Source organism: Alosa pseudoharengus, unplaced genomic scaffold (genome assembly GCF_046254945.1).
Source record: "Alosa pseudoharengus isolate Yale_2024_CS ecotype anadromous, Long Island Sound unplaced genomic scaffold, YU_APseudo_1.1 YU_APseudo_1.1_scf_21, whole genome shotgun sequence".
Taxonomy (NCBI): Eukaryota; Metazoa; Chordata; class Actinopteri; order Clupeiformes; family Clupeidae; genus Alosa; species Alosa pseudoharengus.
The window spans coordinates 23,475,077-23,496,341 of record NW_027468674.1 but is presented as its reverse complement, the minus strand read 5'-3'; the positions used below and the strand labels follow the sequence as shown (position 1 = coordinate 23,496,341).

At 43.0% G+C, this 21,265-nt stretch overlaps 1 protein-coding gene across 2 annotated transcripts in view; it reads right to left on the bottom strand.

Moving 5' to 3' along the window:
- Positions 1 to 21,227, bottom strand: part of gas7b (growth arrest-specific 7b) — a 47,251-nt gene extending 26,024 nt beyond the window's left edge. Inside the window, exons 1-5 of one of the 2 annotated variants that reach the window (XM_076298207.1) lie at positions 20,835 to 21,227; positions 11,273 to 11,393; positions 6,867 to 6,944; positions 2,207 to 2,289; positions 1,032 to 1,088 (exon numbers count right to left, since the gene is read on the bottom strand). In XM_076298207.1, coding sequence (XP_076154322.1) covers positions 1,032 to 1,088; positions 2,207 to 2,289; positions 6,867 to 6,944; positions 11,273 to 11,393; positions 20,835 to 21,014 — 519 coding nt within the window. In that variant the 5' untranslated portion in view covers positions 21,015 to 21,227. The remainder of the gene's footprint in view (positions 1 to 1,031; positions 1,089 to 2,206; positions 2,290 to 6,866; positions 6,945 to 11,272; positions 11,394 to 20,834) is intronic. The other variant, XM_076298208.1, reaches the window with a different exon arrangement.
- Between the last annotated feature and the right edge of the window lie 38 nt (positions 21,228 to 21,265).

The window sequence follows — 21,265 nt, the reverse complement described above, 5'->3', positions numbered from 1 at the left end:
CTTCCATAATCAATAGGCATACTATACTTCCATAATCATACTACACTTCCATAATCATACTACACTTCCATAATCAATAGGCATACTATACTTCCATAATCAACTGGCATACTATACTTTCATAATCAACTGGCATACTATACTTTCATAATCAACTGGCATACTATACTTCCATAATCAACCCTCATTTATTCCTAACACCCACCCACTCACCCCCACCATCATATCACCACCCTGCCTTTGATCTCACCCTGCTGTGAGAAGGGAGGAAAGGGCTGAGTGTGAATAAGTGGTGATTATGACAAAAGTTAACCACCTGCTGACACAGCCTCTCTGTGGTTGATTTGGACCGGGGTCAGACTGACCAGTCCACCTCCCCCCCACCCCCCCAACTCCACTAGTCATTTCAGATAACGAGGCAATGCTATCATCCCTCTGTACAGACCTAGCTACTACGTCTGCATTCGTCTTTTGATCGTCATGCCATACTGTTGTAAGGCACATAAGAAAATAAGCCATTTTATAAAGTCCTCTTACAATCAACAAGTTGTTAGATCATCAAACCACTTAACAGTGTGCCACAAATAGGATGCTCCATTGAAGAATTGCAGCTACAAATCTCCACCAAACAGTTAACAATTTGACATCCCTGGGGGGAGCCGCAACTTGTGAGGTTGCTGTAAAAAAACAGGCTCCACAACAGCCTCCCCTGCAGCCTCAGTTGACACCGTGCCAAGCCGGTACTCCAAATTAGTGGAGAAACAGTCGCATTCCTGTGCCATTTCGGCTCCTCTCTTAGCTCACCCTCCCAAGTTGGTGTGGCTTTGCGGAAAACTTGTTGTTTTTCCTCACGCCGTTTCACTCCCATTTTCGCAAGTGGAAGGCTATAATCACCCCTGGTTAAATTGAGCATGCTTGTCATTTTTTCCCCCTCTTCTCCCGCATGTTTTAAGGCTATTATCGCTCCAACTGCCATTGGCTACCACTGACACTGGCTACTACTGGCTTTGCTTATTTTTTTTGTCACTCACCGTGATAGTTGTGTCCTTGTCCTGCTGTTTAGTGGTGGGCGAAGTGGACGTGGGACTCTGTGGATAGACACAAGACCTGCCGTCAAAGCTCCCCTCCGTGTCAGACATTGCTGAATTCTTTTTTTTTTCTTTTGCTTCTCTCTTTCACACATACACTCTCTGTCTCTCTCTCTCTCTCTCTTTCTCGATGGCCCCTCTTTTTTACTGCTCTCTGTTGTGATCTTGTTGCTGCTGCAGCGGCTGCTGTTGCCGTGGTGAGTGGGGTGGCAGGGTAGGTGAGCAGAGCGCTGCACAGCATGTTGCCTGTGTGTGTGTGTGTGTGTGTGTGTGTGTGTATGTGTGCATGTGTTCGTGTGTGTGTGCCTGTGTGCGTGCGTGTGCGTGTGTGTGTGTGTGTGTGAGAGAGAGAGAGATAGAGAAAGAGAGAATGAGTGAGTGTGTGGGTGAGTGTCTGTGAATGTGAGTTATGGATCCAGTTGATTTACCTTTAACCATCATTTGCATTCTGAGGTAATAACAACTGAATGAGAGAGAGAGAGAGAGAGAGAGAGAGGTGGAGAGGGGGAGACAGAGGGAATTCCTAAATATAGGCCGAACACCCCCCTCATTCCCTGTCTCCTATTGTAAACTTTAAGCCCAGTGCTGCCACCACACACACGCACGCACACACACACACACACAGACACACACACACACACACACACAGTGTACATGGACTCTTCTTCCTGAATGATGTAATAGCTGTAACTCCTGTGGCACATTTGTGCAATAGTGTGTAACATATATTGTATATGGTACATTCAAATATTTGGAAATTGCTGTTGTGGAAATCTTTTATTTCTAAGGTCTTAGCTGATCCTTGTAGACGCCCCCATTATGACAAGAAAAAGGACATTGGATCCGATGCGAAGCCTTATAATACAGCCATGGGTTGGCCCCCAGTTGACTCCCAATAATGAGTTGAACCTCCTAAAATCATTACATTAGTTTTCAGGTTGTCTAAGGAACTTGATGAATGTAAAGTTTTGGCCCACTGCTATTCTGATACGAATATGAATTAGAAGCAAAGTAAATCAGTCTCTGTTGAACTATGGGAAAATGACGTATGATCCCAACTGAGTTCCCAAAAGTAAGCAAGGGATCTTTAATATATATATATATAATATATACTGTACCTGGTCCATACTGTGTTTGCGCATGTGATTGTGGGTCTGTTCCAAATGATGCAATGGGCTTCCACTTGAGTGAAATCCATTCACTGGAAGAGAGAGAGAGGGGGGGGGGAGAAGGAAAAAAGATGACATTGTATCAAAAGTAAAGCTTGGAACAACACAAATATATATCGCAACAGAATTGAATTTCCTTGGCAAGAACAATACTGCAGTGTTCGAGATGTGTGCAGACATTCTTTAAGTGTCTGACATTCTTCCTGTCAGGTGATCAGATGGTGCAAGAGCAGAGACATGACTAGACATTTTCACAACAGTGACTCAGTAGAATGGCTTTGTGGCTCCATTATACCCCCTCTATAACACAGTACTTCCTCATCAGAGGTGTAGTAGTAAAATAAGAGGTGGGTAAACTATGAATTCTGTGATGACGGTAAGGTGGACTGCGCCACGCGGTATTGGATATTTAAAAAGGCATTCAGAACATGTTTGATGATGGTGGAGGTTATTGTTCAACGTTTCTAAAAATACATATGGTATTAAATTATTCGTAGAGTGTTGATGAGTACCGGTCCGGTACATATTGTGAATGTGGATAATACAGTGTAATTTTTTTGTTTTAAAGTTGCAATTGGCAAATAAACTCTTTTGAGAGGTGGATAAATTCTATTTCTGAAATTTCAGAGGTGGATAAACTGCGTTTACTTGTGTTTAGCTTCCACTACATCCCTGTTCCTCATGTATACCTCCAGCCCAGCATAGCAGAGTGATGTTATTTCCAGCATGACTGTTTAGAGTTTTGAGAAGGAAATGTTGTCCCATTCCTGCCCGATATAGGGTTTCGGTTGCTCAATAGTATGGGTATTCTTAATCATGTTTTTCATCCCATGATGCACCTAATTTGACAGGTCTGGACTGTAGACAGGCTGTTTTAGCACCTGGATCTGGAAAAATACTGTTTAAATATGTGCAGAATTCATTTTGGCATTGTTTTCCTGAAATATTCATGGTCTTCCCCCGAAAAAAGACATTGCTTGGTTGGCAGTATATGTTGCTCAGAACCTGTATATATCATTCAGAATTGATTGTGCCTGGCGTGGGTCCATGACTTCCAAAAAGAATGGCAAATGTTGATTGATCTCACCACAGGACCCTTTTCCACTTTACCTCAGTCCATTTTAAACAAGCTCAGGCCCAGATAAGACGGTGGTATTTTTGTATCACCTCTAAATAAAATGTCTTCTTTTGCAGAGTAAAGTTTACACATTTGTGAATTGAGTATCAAACTGTGCTCATAGACATATCAGAGGTTTACCTGAGTCTATACAATTACTTTCATTACAGAAACAGATCTGGTTTTAATGCAGTGCCATCTGAGGTCCAAAAGACCACGGCCAAAGATTTCTCTGGATTCTCTGAATATTTTAATGATAGTATGTCCTGTAGATGATGAACTCCTCTACTTCTAAGGGAACTCCTCTGCCTTTCTGGGATGCTCTTTTTCATACCCAATCATGTTGTCAGTTACCCTAATTAGTTGTAAAATATTCCTCCTTTTGCTTTCTTTATCATTACACAACTTTTCCAGCATTTTCTTGGCCCCCTTCATTTTTTTAAACATGTTGTTGATATCAAGTTGAAAATGTAATTTATGTCATTTTATTTGTTGTCTTGTGTCCTTTTTGCAGCTAAATATGAGTTTATGTGATTTGGAGATTATCATATTCTGTTTTTATTTGGATTTTACACAACGTAAAATCACAACTTTTTCTGATTTGGGGTTGTACTTTCTGTTTCAATTTCACTACCACACTGTGAAGTTGATAGTTAATAAATGTGTCATTTCTATCTCTCTTAAGTCTTGAGTATAAATATATTCAGTGGAACTAGACTGTGAGTTCAGGCTTTTCAATCTAATGTATTATGTGTCTAGATTCCTTCTTCTGTGCATATGTAAAATTGATTTACAATGGCAGGAATAATACTCCAGCTCATCGTTGGGAGTCTTGGGGAGGAAAACAGGATTAATTGTTTAAAAGGACATAACACTACACCAATCACAGAATGAATTTAATGAATCAGGGTTGTGTGTCATACCAAGTCAAATGTTCATTTCACTGTTTTTGTTCTTAGGCCTTTATTGAAAATCCAAGGCAATCAACACTGCTGAATGAAGCCCTGACAGGATTTTGACACTTAAATTCCTTCACTGTTGTGTTGATGTATAAGCTGCAAGTAAGTGTATGAGCTTGTTTGTATGTGTGTGTACGTGTGTGGGGGCATGTGACATTTATGCATGTCTGTGTGTGTGTGTGTGTGTGTGTGTGTGTGTGTGTCTTTGCCTGGCTGCATGTGTTTCAATGTCTTTCTGAGTTTCATCAAACCCAAAAGAATGGAGAGTATCGACTCTACAAGGACTAGACAGCGGGCGCCTCATTGTCCCTTTAATCCAGCTGCTCCCTCACAGACACCCCTGGATCCCCACAGGTCAAAGGTCACACAGGGCAGACTAATACTCTTCACCTCCCCGCTGAGCTGTCCAATCAGTGATTGATCACATGCACGACACGGTTCTACGGGCCAGAACGGCAGGGATCTCAGGTACTTCCCCTCTGAAACCGTAAATCATTCCAGACTCCAGGGAGATGAAAAGCCATTCTGAGGTGCAAACTCAGTGTTGACAACTCTTTTAGCTGGTGCATTAACCATGGTTAATGTGCGCAACACTACATGGCTCACGGGACCATGTCAAAAGTAGCGACAACTGGCTGAGAGGGTCAATGCTAATATTATGCTAATTTAGTTAACGGTGACACCTTGAAGAGGCCCCCTTGTTGTGGTGTTTGTTTTCGTGACGACTCATACAAGGTTGTGCTGTTATGCCTCATAAAAATAAATTAGCCTGTATTTTTAGGAGTGGGATTCTGGATACATGGCATTTCTCGTTGCCACTTTGCAAATTAAAAAACAAGGAAATGTGCAATCAAGGGGCCTCTCTCTCTCTATCTCTCTTTCTCTCTCTCTCTCTCTCTAGTAAATTGGCAACAGCCCTTGGCAAATATAGACAGCCCGTGCACGCATAGTCATTTTCAGGGAATGCGTTCGCTTCGTACCATTGAACAGGACCCTCCTTATGGTCTAGAACCTCCAGCGCTGCCCATGCCTTATCACTTAAAATCAGCCAGGGCTAGAGAGGTTCCCAATGGAACAACGCAGGTTGGCTGTGGAGGGGCTAACATTTATGGACCCTTTCAAGAGAGTTCCATTATCAGCATCATAGTTGGCCCCACAAGACTTCCTTTTTAACATTCCATATGTTATCTTAATGCAGAGGAAGTAGATTGGGGCCCAAATAGAACGTTCAAGCATTGTTTTTGTTTTTATTGTTGAAAGGGTCTATAGAAAATGTGCACTGCATATCTGGAGGTTTTGCTCATTATGGGATGGCAGAGGGTATGAGTAAAAGACTCATAACAAGGAAAATGGAGAGGAAATGCATTGGTGTCCATGGGTCATGAACAGCACTGTTCACCACCACATGTGCAATCAAGACTCATTACTCCTGAACAGCTACGTTCTCCACGACTCCTGTGGTGAGGGTCTGTTTTCTATAAACGTGGTGACATCATGGTAAGGTCATGCTCTCTGCCTGCCTACAACCTAATGCATAATAGCACGGGACAAATCATGTGACAATTGAGGGTAAAAGGATACTATCATAGGTAATTGGTGTGTGTAGAAACAGATTTAGTTTGGTTGGGGTTTTTGAGACGGAGAAATACTAAAGCACTAAAGCGTGTAGGCCTTCAGATATGCTTTTGAGATGTGCTTTGATTTGTCCCTGTTACACTGATGAACAAAACGGAACCTTGAGACAGGAGTATTTATGCACGTGGCTTTAAAGGCAAAACCTGATTGGATTAAATGACCTCTATCTAATTGGGATGATAAAAAAAAAAAACTTTGTGTAACTTCCAAAAACAGACTAAAAGCAGCCAGAGGAACACATGAAACCCATGCAGAGCGTATACCGCGACTAATGGCAAAACCAAAACCAGACCACGCGTGCATTGCACTGTTCATGCCAAGCTGCGGTTTAAGCCAAGAACCTGTTACAGAGAGGACTGGGTTGATGCCCTGCAGGGGGGCATTATGTAGGAAGACGCCTGACCAGATTTGGAGGCCCCATGGTGGACGGGAGTCTTGGAACTCGCCAGACAGCGCAAATGTTTGAGATTTAGACTTTAGAGTCTAGTTAAGATTTTTTTTCTGGGGTTGCACAATTACAAGCTATTGTCCATGCTTGCATTCTATCAAACCATGTGCTGTTACAACACAAGAAGAATCAAATACACAAAACAAAAATACAAAAGGATATAAAGGATATCAATCATGAAAAACTTTTTAAACACATGGCTGGAAAACATCTCAGGAAATCATTAAAACTACATACATCACACAAAAACATCACTTATCAGTTAGGTCTGCAATGTGTTTTTGTAAAAAATGCCTTGAATAGATGGTGCAGAACAGGCATCAAGTTAACAACTCCTGGTTATTTCCTGTGATCCAGCTGTGTGTGTTTTTGTGGGATTGCGAGAGCCATGTATGACTAATGTGAAGGACTGCACTGGGTTTTTTTTCATTTCCCTCTAATTTAATGTACCTGTTGGAAGAGAGTTCTTGTGCCGTACGGGAGTCTTCGGAGTGCCCGGGGTGCTGGAAGGTCTCTCCCACTGAGTCTCTGAGTTGGAAAGAAAAAATACGATTAAGTTACATGATCCCCCACAGAATTAACACCCTCAAACACAACATTAGAACATAGTTACATGGATGGATAGGTCAAGTTTAGCAAAGTGTCACTGGACACTGAAAAGGTCAGTACCCACACTTGATGAGTAGGAGATCTTTCTGTGGAAAGTGAAGTGTCTGGCACTAGGTTTTCTTTTCTCTTGGAAAGAGAAGTGAAAAAGGCTCTATAAACTGCTTCTGCTGAAAAGGGGGGTGACTTTAGCTCTGTTTCAGTTCACTTCCAATGTCTACCTCACTTTCAGCACCTCACTGCCCCCTCTACTGCCCCCCCCCCATTTCAAAAAAGGTACAATGGCCCGAGCGAGGGCCCTTCCTCCGCCTCTGTCTCCGTTCATTGCCCGGGCTCGGATGGCTGTGTCTGCGCTTGGCAGCGGGGGCCACGGAAGCCAAGGCAATCCGTTCTGCTCAGATGACACGCCGAGGGGAAGGGACTTGGCAGTCGTCGAAATCAGGATCCCTTCATAGTCGATGCATAATGGCATAAAAGGCCATTCGTTTGCCTGCCTAGCCCGCTCCTCCCAACCTGTTCCTTCTATGAGCCAGTCAATTCTGCTGTGTTCATGAGAAACTAATATGGTTTAATTCAGTTTACAGCATTATGTTACGGTAAATGCATGAAATTGGACAGTTAGGGGATGTTTGTCATTCTGAAAATACCCCCCCGCCCCCTTAGCCCCAATTAGTGAGGTCATACAGTATGTTAGTGCGGGAACAAGGCATCTGTTTTCACTGATGTATCTCAGTCTCTTAGGGTTGGTCTACTTGATGCTTACATGCTACCAGCTACCCCAGTTCTTTCATCCAAACCCTTTCAGATCTTCAAATGTGGGGATCTGTCACCTATTGCATAATTTGATTCTCTTCCCTTTTTGAGTGTGACACATCAAATTGAAAGTCCCTAGCGAAGATGCCAAGGGCTCTCCACACCTACTTCAGTAATGGGTGATGCGGGGGTGAGAGGTTCTCTTTTTAACACATTCAGTGTTTTTTTCCCCCTCATCATTTAACTTCCTTTTTCAGTTGAGACTCATCAACATTAAAACTGAACCCCTATTCAGAGAGTGCCAAAGTCTGTGAAAAGACGCTTATGGGAAATAAAAGGATGAGGAAGAGCATCTCTTTCTTTGTTTTTAATTAGAATGTTTCACGGGGCTGCTGCGGCAACTTCAAAATAGAAGTGAATGGTTACTAAGCAACAGGCACCTGATACAGAGATTAAGCTAATTATCTCCATACAGACCAAAAATGTGAACTGCGATAAGCAGGACTTTGCCATAGATTTCAACTTCTGCTTTTTTGGAGGGGAGTTTTTAACAGCACATTCAGTGCTGTTCCTGTTCAGTCATTCTTCATCAACAAGAGAGCGTCTCATTCAGGATTCCCAGTGTCCTAGTGAATGAAAGTGACTGACTCTTGGCAGCCTGGGAAGAATGGCCTACTTATGTTCATTTTTAATTCATAACCATATGTGATATCCTCTTTGTGGTTCCCTCGCTGCCTGTTCGCCACTTATGGCTTTCCAGAGAAGCAACCACGACCCTTTTAAACAGCACAAAGTTCCCTCTCTACAGACACAGGGCTTTTAAGAGACTATGTGGCACAGGACATTAAGATGTGGCACAGGGTGTTAACTTGACAGCCAAAGCAGTTTTTCCCAGAAAGACTTGATTATATTCAAATATTTATTTTACAAGGTTCATAAATCTGACACTCAAAAGAATTAAAAGTCATCGAGATGATGGCACCTGAAGCAGCAAGCAGCTATGTTAGGCGAGTACCAGGTAAAGGTAAAAGCAGGTGGGGGCCAGTGATTGGACAGGAGTGATGAATGAATGAGTGATGTAGCTTACAGTACGTCTCCCTGGAAGAACTTGAGCTAAAAGCTTCCATTTGTCAAATTATGTCCACTTGTTCTGAAAACCCTGTCTGATAAAGCACTGATGGTTCAGTAATCACCATTCAACCATGTATTCCCCCCATGTATTTCAGTAACTAATTAACATAACTCTAGTAGAATGTGTATTTTGCAGATATAAACCTAGAGTATGTATTTCAGTGAGGTTGAAAGACCAAATATGACAACAAAATTGGTGAACAAAATGTTCAATATGGGATAGGGCCTAATATCCTAACAGTAAGTCCATTGCTAAAGTTAATATACCATTTCCCTTCAGGCATATGATGACAAAAACAATTATTATACAATATGAATTATGTATATGAAATGAAATGAATATTATGCAACATGAAACAAAACAATTCTGATGAAATACAGTTTCAGGAATAAATGCATAACAACTTGACACCTAGGATCAACAGGGCAGGCTGTTTTGATTACAAAACCCCCCACAGGAAACATCAACAATCACACACCATAAATTCTGGACCTTTAAATACCGTAGAACTCCACATTACTACTACGAAGCCACAGAACCTCATTTCCCTGTGTCGTGGGTGGAGGATGGTGTGTGGCGGTTCTCACACTGATGTTTCCACGGTTTCTGAAACTGTTTGCGGGTAGCCTCAGCTGAGGAGTGCAAGTAGCGAAAGCGCAGCCATGGGGAGAGCGAGCAGGAGGGGCCACGGCGGGAGAGGCCCCTAATCTCTATGACATCACTCACCCACGCAACGCCGCCGTAACCATGGCGATCAAACATCACGACAACATCACTGTCTATTCCGGTGTGAACTTTCACACAAAAGGGAGATGCATTGCAAGAGGTGAAAATGATGCAGGAAGAAAAACAAAGCAAAACTTTTCACGTCATTCATAAAGATGCAAAGGTCCGTTTTCAGTCTTCAGAGTTTGGGTCAAAACTGGGCAAGGTGATTATATCTGGTTTTTTTTTTTTTTTTGCGAACACGGCTTGAATGGAAAGAGGGTGTAGGGCCTACAGCATGCATCATTAATCGATGCAACCCAAGTGCCATTTCCAGCATTACAGCTGTGGGTGTTCGAGAAACACGTATGACTAATGGGAAAGACTGTTTTGCCATTTTCATTTACGATCAACAAGAACACCACCACCATTTTAATCTCTAGGTGGTGGCCTGTGACATTCGCAGATATGGAGACCACCGAAACCCTTGGTCTGGTCTGCATGCTATTTTGAAACGCATGGTCCTCCTCAAACGCATCCACTGCATCAAACGTATGTTGCTCTGCATGCACGTCAAACGCCTCTGACATCCGTATCGTATCATTTGGCTCTCATTGTGACTCATTCACTCCATGTAGCTTCCAGATGTGTTTTTGTTAGAAAGAAAAAAATAAAGAAGGGAAGGAATAAAGAAAGAAAGATAGAAATATAGACAGAAAAAGTCAGAAAGAAAGAAAGAAAGAAACATTGACAAGCTACATGTGACTGTAATGTGCCCCCACACAACATGTGAATGTGAATCTGCTGCGGATACGCCGTGGGAGTACGGTGGTCTTGGCAGATAAGCATCTTTCCTCCTACAACAATGCCATGACTGTAATACTGTAATCCTGTGGCCATGTTTTCACACACACACACACACACACACACAAACACACACACATGCACACACACACACACACACACAAACACACACACATGCACACACACACACTCACACATACTGTACATACGTACACACACACACGTTTGAGAGCAGACGTGAGACTACTGGCGATTGCGCTGCTGTTCCTACTCATTCTAGACCACACTTGTTCTCTTAAGAGGGTGCAGATGGAAGCCTGGCCTGACGAGAAGGAGGAGGAGGAGGAGGAGGAGGAGGGGGAAGGTTGTGGTGGTGGTGGTGGTGGTGATGATGGAGGGTAGCATTGCACTGCCAGTCCTGCGAGCGATGCAGGGCGGGTGGGCGTGCGGGTTGGCAGACAGAGCAGGGATTGTTAGGACACAATGCCCAGAGAGGAGGGTGTGATCCAGGGCCATCTTCTGATCTGCCCGGCAGCCCCGCCAGCACCCTCGCCTGCGGTACCAGCCAGACGCAGCTCCACACCACTCCACTCGTCCGGGGCAAAGAGAGACGGCCGTCCTCAACAGGCGTTTTACAGGCTCGCCCCTCAAAGTTTTATGGAGAGTGGCCTGAGCATACAGCTGGCCACGGCGTGAAGGAGGTCTACGGAACAGATGCCTCTGGATTGGACCCAGGCCCTGATCCTGGCGGGGGTCCAGGCCGGACCAGAGTCAGACTACTTCCCCGAGCCAGTTGCGATGTGGAAAGAGGATGGGGGACAACAATTACACTGCACCAGGGTTACACGGCACTTACCGTTACTGACGGTGTTGACGTAGTATTTTCTTCCTTGAGGAGACATGTAGCACTTCCAGTCTCGGGGCAGGGGCAACTGATTGGGGTCGTCACAAGGTAGCACAGTCATGGAGGCAGACCTCTGTCACAAAGAAATGAGGCAACCCTTTTTAAAATGCACACCCAGAAGCAAGGAAACATCAATAAACCATTTATCAGTTAGTGCTATAAAACAGGAATCCTGTTTTGGAACTAAATGATACTGTTGTGAGTCACTCTCATAGGATGTGGCTGGCGGCCTATTCTTTCTGTTAACTAAAATAGTTTTGACTGGCCCTGAAAAATACACATATACTAGTAAGATGTACAGAAACGCTCCACATAAGACGGATAAGGTGACATTTTATCAGACAACAAGGGTAGAAAATCAGTGCAAAGCATCTAAACTGATTTGCGAATCAAATCAAATCACATTTGAGTGCAAGACTAAGGCTTGACTTCATCCTGCATTCTGTCTCTGCTCGTGGTAGTTGGCACTTTCTCTGAGGTTTAGGTCATAGAGGTTTTCCCACTCGTAATTTCATTCAGCCGGGAATGCCGAAAATGCACCGAGATATGACAGCTCACGGCAGTGCAGAAATAAAGACAGCATACGTCTAAAAATGCTTTCAGATTCCACAAAAGTTCTGTGCTAAGTGAAAGCAGAATTAATTGTATTGAAGTCCAGTCAAGACAAAAAGCAAAAAAAAAACATTCTGGTGATGCAAACATTAGAGTCTGTACAAACATAACCTCCTATAAAAGGGTTCGCTCAAGCATGGTAGAAATTAAGCGGAAACAAATGACAACATGGATGACTTACGACTAAATGTAATTACATGGAGCATTACGGCATTGGCTTTCCTTTGATGGAGCTAAAAACAGACTTAGCGGTCCACGGGTAACTGCATCCACATCCGTGTTCACTAAATATATTTCAATGAGAATGACTAAGAAGTGAACTTGACTAGCAAATCATAGGTCAAATACAACAAGTCTGTATACTTAAGAAATAAAGACAGGGCAGCGTATTATGAAACAGGCCAAGTGTAGAGGAGAAGTGCGTTTGATCCAGAATATTGCTTATATTTTAGATGTATGTATGTATGCCAAGAGTAAGTAAACTGATTGAGGACTAACTAATGTGGAACAGTCATTTAAAATGTTTTGCAGAATCATGGCAGGTGTTTACAAAGATGCATGCACAGCAATGGACAGGGTGTGTCTATGATGTTCATTTCACCCAGAGAAAGGGTCAAGGGCTTTAAACATGTGGCATGAGGAAAAAGGAAATGTCCTTTGGACAACCAAAAAGTCACAGAAGTCAGTGTCATTTTGGTGAAGGCAAAAGTTCCCCAAAGCCATTTCCTCTCTGAATTTCCTCAAAATCACAACACAACCAGCTTCACATACCCACAGCCACAATCAAGCTGATAAGCGTTTAACAGAGCCCTGCGCCAGCAAGTGCCCACAATGAAATCTTAGATCACTCAGGAGACAAGCAGCAGTGGGTTCAGTCATTCATTATCATCAGTGTGCTACCAGGCCTCTGCTTCCCCCGTCTCTACTCCATGTGAGTGTGTCATCACAGCTGGAATAGAACGACTGGGTGTGGATGGAACTTGGAAAGACTTTGGAAAGATCATTTTGTCCACCAGAATAAAGGCTGAGCATCAGATTTTTGTGTGTTTCATCTTGTGTTTGTTTTATTTTGTTAAAAAAAGGTGCCAAAGTGATGTGTGATTTCAACACCTCACACAGAACTCAATTCACTCCACCAATCACTTTTTCTCTGTTGCACATGAATGTATCAACTTATTCTTTTTTTGTTGCAGATGCAAAGATGATTTCACTAGATAACTGGACTGTTGGGACTCTGGCTTGGCCGACAGGCTGGCATATGCTAACATTAAATAATGCAAACTTCCAGATGGTCCACTTCAGCAACCCCAGACAGCCTGCGAGGGACTTCTCGGTTCGTTCCAGGCAGCATAGCTTCAGGCTGCTACACATGCTACCAGGAAAAGCCTGACAGTGTTTGGTGGACTGACAGGAACTCTATCCTCCTTTCCAGCAACAATCAACAACCTACTAGCTAACAAGAACTAAGATTAGCGGAAACATATGGTTGATTGAGAGCTGCTGATTGTTAGCAACAACACAAATAGTCATTATTCAAACCTTTCAAAACACAGAGGTTGTTCACTTTCAGTCAAGAGCCCATTAGCAAAAGGTCAAGTGCTTAGATTAGATGAAATACAAAGCTACCAGGCCTGGTGTGTGTGTGTGTGTGAGAGAGTGTGTGTGTGTGTGTGTGTGTGTGTGTGTGTATGAGAGAGAGAGCGTGTGTGTGTGAGAGTGTGTATGTGTGTGTGTGTGTCACCTGGGTGGGATGGGATAGTAAGGACTTTCATTGTTGTTTATCTAATCTCAGCAGCATGCCTCCCCACTCCCACCGGCTCCAAAGTGAAGCCGTGTCCCCCTTTTTCCGTTGGAGCACCGATGGCTCCCAGCCTGGAAATTTTTCGGGAATAACCTGATAAATTATGAGGGAAGAAATCTTTAAATACCACAGCATGTGGGAGAGGTCGATCAGGCTATTTAAAGCCTAAAAACAGTACCCTGTACCCAGTCTCATCCCCACACACAGCCACTTACTAAAGTTACAGTGCTACGGTAAATAAATAGGATGAAGAAGAAAGTTTCAAAATATAGTTTTGTTATAGATCCAAACCATCTCTAGGAATCTAGGATCCTCTTTGGGTGGAGGAGGGCTTCATTATTCACTCGGAAGAAAGTTGTTTTCCTTGTGACTGTTTACAGTCACAAATGATACATTTTCCAAGAGCAGCAGGCCACTCTCTAAGCCATTAGTACTTCTAACAAAGGCCACACACATTGAAGTTCAAACACATTGACAGTCAGTTTAAAGGAATGACTGGTATCTAACACATGCACAGTCCCAAAAACCATGTTTAAAAGAACACGCTTAAAAAGAAATCATACTTAAGTAATATACAACACAAACAAAATGACGTAACTCAGAATGTCTTCATAAGCATCCATTCTATGTATTCAGTCTTACTTCATTTTATTAGTAATTTTTTTCAAAGTGTTCCAATTTTAGCTAACTCATCAAAATCTTGTCACATGCAGTTAAAACTTCCCTGCATGTCGCCATGCCAACTCATAGATTCCACACAACACACAAACAAATTGTCCTGGGATTGCATATGCATCAAAAACCCTCGTTTCGTAAGAGGATTTACCAGCAAAGAAGAAAAAGGTTCTTGTCCAACTTTCAGCGAGAGGGGCTCTGATCAGAGCCTCTGTGTGTGTGTGTGTGTGACTCAGGCACTCCTGACCACGCTGAATCATCGTTAACCTGACCTGGCCATGCGCGAACGGTGGCTTGTCCTCCACTGACCCCCCAATTCGAACATCTGGACAGTCAACAGGGTCAGGGTCTGTATGAGTTTAAAGTTCCTGTGTTGGGGTACCACTACCCTATAGGAAATGGAAAATATCTGACTTTTCAACAGCCAAAGGCTACAAGAGTTATAATATTCCCATGGAAGTGTCCCAGATTTGCTTGTTTTAGTGGCCATGGTGGCATGGTAAAAAAGACTGTTTATAAATATCATTGCAGAAAGTATTTGCGGGAAAACTATTTCCTGTTCATAGGTCTACATTTCAGTGTTTTACAGTAAAACGTTGTTGACCACTTTATTTTCCATCACTTTGGTGTCCACAATGCCATGCCTCTTCAGGGGTGAACTTAGTCACTTTCTTTTAACACACAGTCTAACCTAACATAGACTATTAATCTCAGGCTAGAATAACTGCTTTTGATGGCAGCAACACTGTACTGGGAACAGTGCTGAAAACATCACCCTTCTGATGCATACTATTAACAGGAGCCTAAAATAAAGACATTTACAAAAATAAACATTCCTGGTTCTCAAGGCCTACTTAGACAGCTTATAACAACCTATAACATATAGTCTACATAAATCTTCATTCCCATATTGTAAACTAATGGATAAACAGTAACCTGGCCTTGTATCCCATTTTGTCTGTGTTTGCCTTACCTATCACATCCTGACTGAGGGTTAGGGCCAGCATAGGTGTCAAGGAGGGAAATGCCTGTTTCCTATTATTCATACAATCTTGTCATCACTTTCACTGCGATTAGTGGTTTAGTGATCTTTTTTTTTTCTTCTTTCACGGGGTATCAGTTTCGTCTCATAGGGGCTTTTCTGTCTCTTTGCACCTTCAAAAACCACTTGTGCACTTTCAGCTGTCTGCACCTCCATATTTCCACCACTCGCTGGTGAGTTTACACTCTGACTCAGATGTTTCCTCTCGCTCTCTCGGTGTGCTCGACAAACTGACGAGTGGTTTGGCAGATGCCATGCCGAAGTTGGCACAGGCTTTTTTTTTTGAGTGGCAAAGTCACACTTGTGCTAGCATGTGGCGCTCATGGACCTCAGTGACAGACAGAGCAAAACTGGCTATCATATCAAGGTCACGGGCAGAGACTAGGCCTATTGCTGTGAGGTAGGCATGTTCCATATCTAGCCTACGTCAGGAAAGGCTTTTTTTCACAAAAAAAGTGGTTGTAACACCAAACTCACTGCTATGTAGGTTATAGTTTTTGATTGTGTGCCATCATAAGTAAATAAGTAAGTATTTTATTTATATAGCACATTTCTCTGCACAGAGTGCAAGTGCTCAAGTCAAGTGGCTATATCATGGGGTCATTTGCGGAAGTTGGCTGATTGGTTGGTTATAATGTAATGGAGATGTTACAGCTATAGTAATTATACCATACATAGCCACTTCTATGGCAAGCCAAAGTCAAAAATACCATCCCTGTGTCTTTCTCCCAAGCTGTGTTTAGCAGTAGTGCGAGGCTTTGCACCCAGAGGGGTGGGAGGAGTGGGGAGGTACCAAACTGATGCGAGCTTCTGGGCCAGCACGAGCGAACGTCTCGGGGAGCCGTGAGAACCGCAGCACTGGGGGAATTTCTCACACGCGTTTGGGAGTTAATTACCGACCCGACACCGGACCTCATGACTCAAGTTTAGGAATACGAGAAAAAAACAGGTTGGGGTGAGTGACTTTTTCCCTCCCCCAGCTAGACTCATTACGTGGGTTCCCCCAGAACACCCCCACCACACACACACACATACACACACACACAAACCCAACTCCCCAAAACAGTCATTTCAAGCACATGTGAGAAAAAAGCATGCTTTCTCTTCAACCACACTGCTTCGAGATTTTTTTCTGTGTTTTGGTTTTGCCAGATGTCAAGTTCAACCCTGTAGCCTCGTTTACCAGATGTGGGGAGGGACTGCTCTCCCACGGACGACGGAGGCAAACAATGGCCGACACTGTGAGAGTTCAGCGCCGATCCTCCCGCCTGAGTCCAACAAGGCCCGCTCTGTCCTCCCCGCTGTCTCTGCTGGTTTGTGTGTGTGTCTGGACTGCACTGACCATGTGTATGACTAGCCTGCAGGTCCTCCTTGTGGGACTCATCTCCACTTGACTTCCACAGTGAGACCAGGCTGGAGAGAGGGCATCCTATTTATGGCTGTATTTATCTCTCCAATCGATAGGCAGCCCAGGGGCTCAATTTACTGATAGACTTCACTGCTTGTGGATATTTGGTGGGAAGGGAAAAAGCCAGTCTCAAGTTGATGACCTCATTACTCTGAACCACTGTGTCATGTGGTGTGATACACATGCTTACTACTTATTTGGTACTTTCCACATAATTGCAGTGTAATGTGCTCTCTGACTTAATGAGCCTGAAACATAAATAATTAAAAAGAGGAAACGAGTGAGGTTCCTTGTGGAGAAATGTTTTCACTATGATTGCGCTCATCTAGACTTCCTCGTAGACATGTTAGTCTAGCCTTAAGGTTGAACTCACCAAAGTTACATAATTTATGACAACCTAATACAATTCCAGGTAGGCTGCAGTGCAGTGTGCTACGTGTTGAAGTAATAACTTTACAAAAACACCTGCTAGGTCGATATGGTAACCTGTTTCACTACAGACTTTGTTGTCAATTCTCTCCCTAAACTCACTTATAGGTCAAACGTTGATGTGTACTGCAAGCATATACCTGTTCTGCCTGCAGCATCACCCACAATCCGCATGAATTGAAATGCAAACATTACAAAAGCGAGATGGAACAGCATATGTACACATCTCTCAATTGTAAACATTCTGAAAAACAAGTCAACTTGACAATAACAAATGACATAATTTAGAGAGGCTGATGAACCGGGCCTGTATTTCAGACTTCGTCATAACTTCCCTTCACACCAAATCATATGGAGCTGCTCCATTGGACACGTGGAGGTACTAACGAAGTGGAAACACATGGGCAACTGAATGGAGCAGTCTTAAGAAGCCAGCAGCTCAGCTGTGAAAGCTTTAGCCTGGCGGCGCTATCCAGGACGCCAGCCTCTGTGAGCTTCTCTGTGCCAACCCAGGGTGTCTGGGTGTAGTATGTGTTCTCGCACATGGCTACACTTGGCAGAGCACAGGGGAGAGGACACGCATACATGCACACACGCACACACACACACACACACACACACACACACACCGTGGGCACAGATGACACATAACGAGGGGAACGAGTGCATCCTTCCATGGCAACGGGGGAAATAACAAATAGCACATTAGAATACACAGAAGCTGCTCAATAAATTGAATTACAAACTAATCATGGTGGGACACTTTCCTTCCTAGAACTATTGGATGAAATAATCAACGTTATAACCAACAACAAAACATTATGGAAGGTTTTACTGTGTACCTCACATTTGGATAAGCAAACTGTGCTATTAGCACATCCGCTTACCATTAACCTGACACAGTGTTCTAACATATTTTGTTGGGACACAGGCCACAGGCCAGTTTGAGTGTTCTCAATGGGCTCATCACCATTTGATTGGCATGAAATGGCTGATCAGCTGCGCTTGATGGGTCATCGGAGATTTCCGCCCCTCTCAGTGAGTCTGCTTCCATTCCATTTCCTCGGGAGCAATCAGTTCAGTTCCTCTGCCATGACTCACCTTATAATATTTCTTATTTTTATATTAATGGCCACCCAGAAATACTCCTTGTACTTTCACGGTGTTAATTAAGTCCACACCAGTGAGTCAGTATTAGACTGTGCTTAACCACCTGTTTCAAAGCTGTCACTTTACGCACTGTACCTCCACATTGTGCACCAGAAACCGGTGACACTCAATTAGTTATCACAAATATTATACCAGTAATCAATGTTTTAAATTCTATTATGAGCTGGCTAACCAGATGCGCACTAAATCATGAAGATCTACATTGTCTATTACGTCTGCCTATGATATGGACAGTCACATATAGAGATTAAATCAGCATCACTGTAGATTCACACATCTTCTTACACTTACAACAGGATGTGAAGGTGACAGCTGAGCACACTGCTTACAGTTTGCATAGTGAATGCATAAGATGGCAGTTCCTGGGTTGAATCATTCTAATGCTTTCCGGGCTGGTTCTCCTTTTTTTGCATAGTTTCGTTACCATGGCATTTTCCTTTGATAAACTTCCCTTTAAAACTCAGACCAGAGTTCTTCAGCCATGAAATGTGACTGTTTACACAGTTAAGCTCCTGGGCAATAAAGTTGTTGGCTTGTTGCACTGTTTGTATTCGAGTTAATCATGCCCTTCATTTATCTAGTTGTTATTAATTGTATATAGATCATCTCTTGAGACCACAAGTAAACAGTGAGTCCATAGTCAAATCTCTGCTAGCCTATCCTTAATCCTGATTACGTCAAAGTCGAACATGTATTTGCTGACTACAGTTCTGGTATGACGAGAATAGATACTGTTCACTCACAGAATTAGCTGGAACATGATTTTCTTTTGCTTTCACAATCTTGTTGCAACAAGACTATGAGGACCAGAAACTGTATACATGATATGTACACCTTAATGCATCTATTGATAGTACTTACAAGGTTTGCCCAGGGTCACTTAATACCGATATGAAAATAATCTATAAAACACTATAAAATGCCAGAGCACACAAACACATGTACAACAGATAGTGTAGTGCCTAGATGTGAAATACTAGTTACTTCATTTTATAGTACTTAGTATCACACCAGCCTCTAGTAATGGGACTATGTTACTGAAATCCTACAAGAACCACACAGAACTACACTTTTGGTGTGGTGATTTTATTTTGACCAATGGGCATGGCTCCTACAGTCTCCTGGTCCTCCACAGACCTTGACCTCAACATGTTTGAGTGGTAAGTCTAAACATAGCGGTGCTCTGTGTTGGGACAAATGAATGAAAATACCAGACCTGAAGAATGCTATAGGCCACAGTTTATGATTTATCTGATTTGATGAGTTTGGCAGGGGCACAGAGAAGCTGATGAGCTTTAAATGACTAAGAAAGTCAGTGGCCCATGGTCATGAATGAAACCGAGAGAGAAGCTGTATGTCAGTTGTAGTATGGGGCAATTCCCCCATTATAAATCAAGAATGTTGAAATCATATAAAGCAGGAAACCTGCTTTTCCACTAACGACCAAGCTTCCACCAAAAGGACCCTTTCAAGGCCAAAACCTGTCTGAAATGCAAGGAAGTCAAGGTATGGTTTCCACCTGCCACCTCTCCAACACACACAGAACCTGTTCCATTGGTATCAGTCATGGTAGTCATTGGGATACTCCTGAAACTGAGCCCATCTGGATGGAATCTTACCACAAAGGTTTGATTCATGTGCTAATTTAGGCTACTATAGCACCTTTTATTTTTCTGTTTCGCTGTTCTCAACATTCAACTGGTCCACAAGAGCTCTAAGATATACAAAATCCTTTTAAGTGTGTGAGGATCTTATATTTACTTTCACTTTATACTGCTTATGACAGCCTGGAAGTTGTGCACATGGTGACAACATGTTTGTTTGGATGTGTTGTGATTTTGACAAAAGCAAAACAAATAAATGTAAAGAGCACACATGGTCTTGTCTAGGCAATGTCATGGTATGTGTGGAAGTACCTCGGGTACCACATGTCTTTGCAGTAAGCATCTATGCAGACGTCTGGACGTCCGAATGGAATGCGTTTGGAATGAGGAAGCAACGTGTGAGAAATGGGTTGTTATCTGACACGAGTAACCCACAGTGATAAACTACTACTCGCCTATTGAAACACCCGCATTCCCGAAACATGTGTGAGTGAACGCCCTTTTTTGAGAATATCCCACATTTTCTTATGGTTGTTGAAACACTTTAAACTGCTTTATCGCTCAGAAGAATATAAGTAATTATTTGACAAAAACAAGTAGGCTACCAAGTTGACACCAAGTGATTTATAAGCACTAATCTAATGGTCACCAGGGGACGTGAAAATAATGAAAAACTTCTCATCCAGAGGAGTCTAGACGAGCCAATTTCACCTACGCATGGGTCCTCCGTGGAGGAATTTAGAGTTGTTTTGGAAAATGCATTAATTCCTTACCTCCAAGACCTGAACGTAACTTGAGGGAAACCATCCTCTCACTCCATCCTTTTCTCCTTCCCACCATCCGCCGGACAAAGCTTGAGTAATTTTTATAATTTCCCCCGCCTCGAATCTCAAACCAAGCTGGTGTTGCTCTCCGCTGAAGGCATACAAACTTTTACAATAAGATCCAGACATGGCAAACTTTCACTGTTGAGTCCCTGCTGTCCGGGAAAGTCTATCCTTAAACCAGATTAACGTCCTGGAGCAGTTGTGTCTGACCAAATGCAGTCAGTGATAACAGTATTAATCCCCTGGTTTTCTTTTAATTTTCTGACGATTCTAATGTCACTATTTCTGTCACAGCATAAGTGCGACCTAGCGTTGCCTCACCAGTGAGTGAATGAGCGTGTTTGTGTGTATGAAGAACTCTTTCCACTAAGCCAACC